General features: G+C 42.5%; 1 protein-coding gene across 1 annotated transcript; it reads right to left on the reverse strand.

Moving 5' to 3' along the window:
- LOC137651831 (cyclic nucleotide-gated channel beta-1-like) lies at positions 1–1,284 on the reverse strand. Its single transcript, XM_068385052.1, has 2 exons — positions 1,212–1,284; positions 1–572 (listed from the first exon to the last, which is right to left on the reverse strand). Exons 1-2 carry the CDS (start codon positions 1,282–1,284, stop codon positions 1–3), a joined length of 645 nt encoding a protein of 214 aa, XP_068241153.1.
- Positions 1,285–1,648: the final 364 nt, after the last annotated feature.

Genomic DNA, 1,648 nt, shown 5'->3' on the forward strand with positions numbered 1-1,648 from the left:
TTAATTTTTTTTACAGTTTCTATTACGTCTTCCTCCTCTTCCTCTTTTCTTCTTATTTTCCTTCTTCCTTTCTGATTTATGAGACGACTTCTCCAAGGGACTTCTGTCCATATCATCTTTACCGGACAACACACTGTAGTAATTATGAACAGGAACTTCATATATATCCTCAGAATCCAATCTCTCCTCTTCCTCTGAGAACTCTTCATTACTGCTCTGCTCCTTTGAGAGATTACTATTTTTTCTTTCTGCCTTTGAGAGCTTCCTTTTCCTCCTCTCACTCTTTGATAGTTTTTTATTACTCCTCTTTTTCTTTGAGAGTTTTTTATCACTTCTCTCTGCCTTTGAATCATCTTCAGACCGATGTTCTTCAAGAGCAAGAATTTTCTCTTCTTCCTCCTTCTCCTCCTTCTCTTCATCTACATGCTCTTCTTCTAGTCTTTGAGGAAGACCCGGCTCACTTAGCTGTTCTTCCACTGGAAGATCGATTTTATCTTCCAGTTCATCCTGGACCTCTTCTTCAACAGGAAGTTCGATTTCCTCTTCCAGTTCATCCTGGAAAGTTTCTTCAACTGGAAGAAATTCACCATCTTCCAGCTTTTCTTGGAACACTCCTTCAGTTGGAAGTTCGATTTCCTCTTCCAGTTCATCTTGGAACACTCCTTCAGCTGGAAAATCGATTTCCTCTTCCATTTCATCCTGGAAAGTTTCTCCACCTGGAAGAAATTCCCCATCTTCCAGCTCTTCTTGAAACACTCCTTCAGCTGGAAGAAATTCACCATCTTCCAGCTCTTCTTGGAACACTCCTTCAGCTGGAAGATCAATTTCCTCTTCCAGTTCATCCTGGACCTTTTCTTCAGCAGGAAGATCAATTTCATCTTCCAGTTCATCCTGGAAACTTTCTTCAGCTGGAAGAAATTCACCATCTTCCAGCTCTTCTTGGAACACTCCTTCAGCTGGAAGTTCGATTTCCTCTTCCAGTTCATCCTGGACCTTTTCTTCAGCAGGAAGATCAATTTCTTCTTCCAGTTCATCCTGGAAAGTTTCTTCAGCTGGAAGAAATTCACCATCTTCCAGCTCTTCTTGGAACACTCCTTCAGTTGGAAGTTCGATTTCCTCTTCCAGTTCATCCTGGACCTTTTCTTCAGCAGGAAGATCAATTTCATCTTCCAGTTCATCCTGGAAAGTTTCTTCAGCTGGAAGAAATTCACCATCTTCCAGCTCTTCTTGGAACACTCCTTCAGTAGGAAGTTCGATTTCTTCTTCCAGTTCATCTTGGAACATTCCTTCAGCTGGAAGATCGATTTCCTCTTCCAGTTCATCCTGGAGCACTCCAGCAGGATCAATTTCATCTTCCAGTGCATCTTGGAACACTCCTTCAGCTGGAAGAAATTCACCATCTTCCAGCTCTTCTTGGAACATTCCTTCAGCTGGAAGAAATTCACCATCTTCCAGCTCTTCTTGGAACATTCCTTCAGCTGGAAGATCGATTTCCTCTTCCAGTTCATCCTGGAGCACTCCAGCAGGAAGATAATTTTCATCTTCCAGCTCTTCCTGGAACACTCCTTCAGCTGGAAGAAATTCACCATCTTCCAGCTCTTCCTGGAACACTCCTTCAGCTGGAAGAAATTCACCCTCTTCCTGGGTA

This window comes from Palaemon carinicauda, chromosome 13 (genome assembly GCF_036898095.1).
Source record: "Palaemon carinicauda isolate YSFRI2023 chromosome 13, ASM3689809v2, whole genome shotgun sequence".
NCBI lineage: Eukaryota > Metazoa > Arthropoda > Malacostraca > Decapoda > Palaemonidae > Palaemon > Palaemon carinicauda.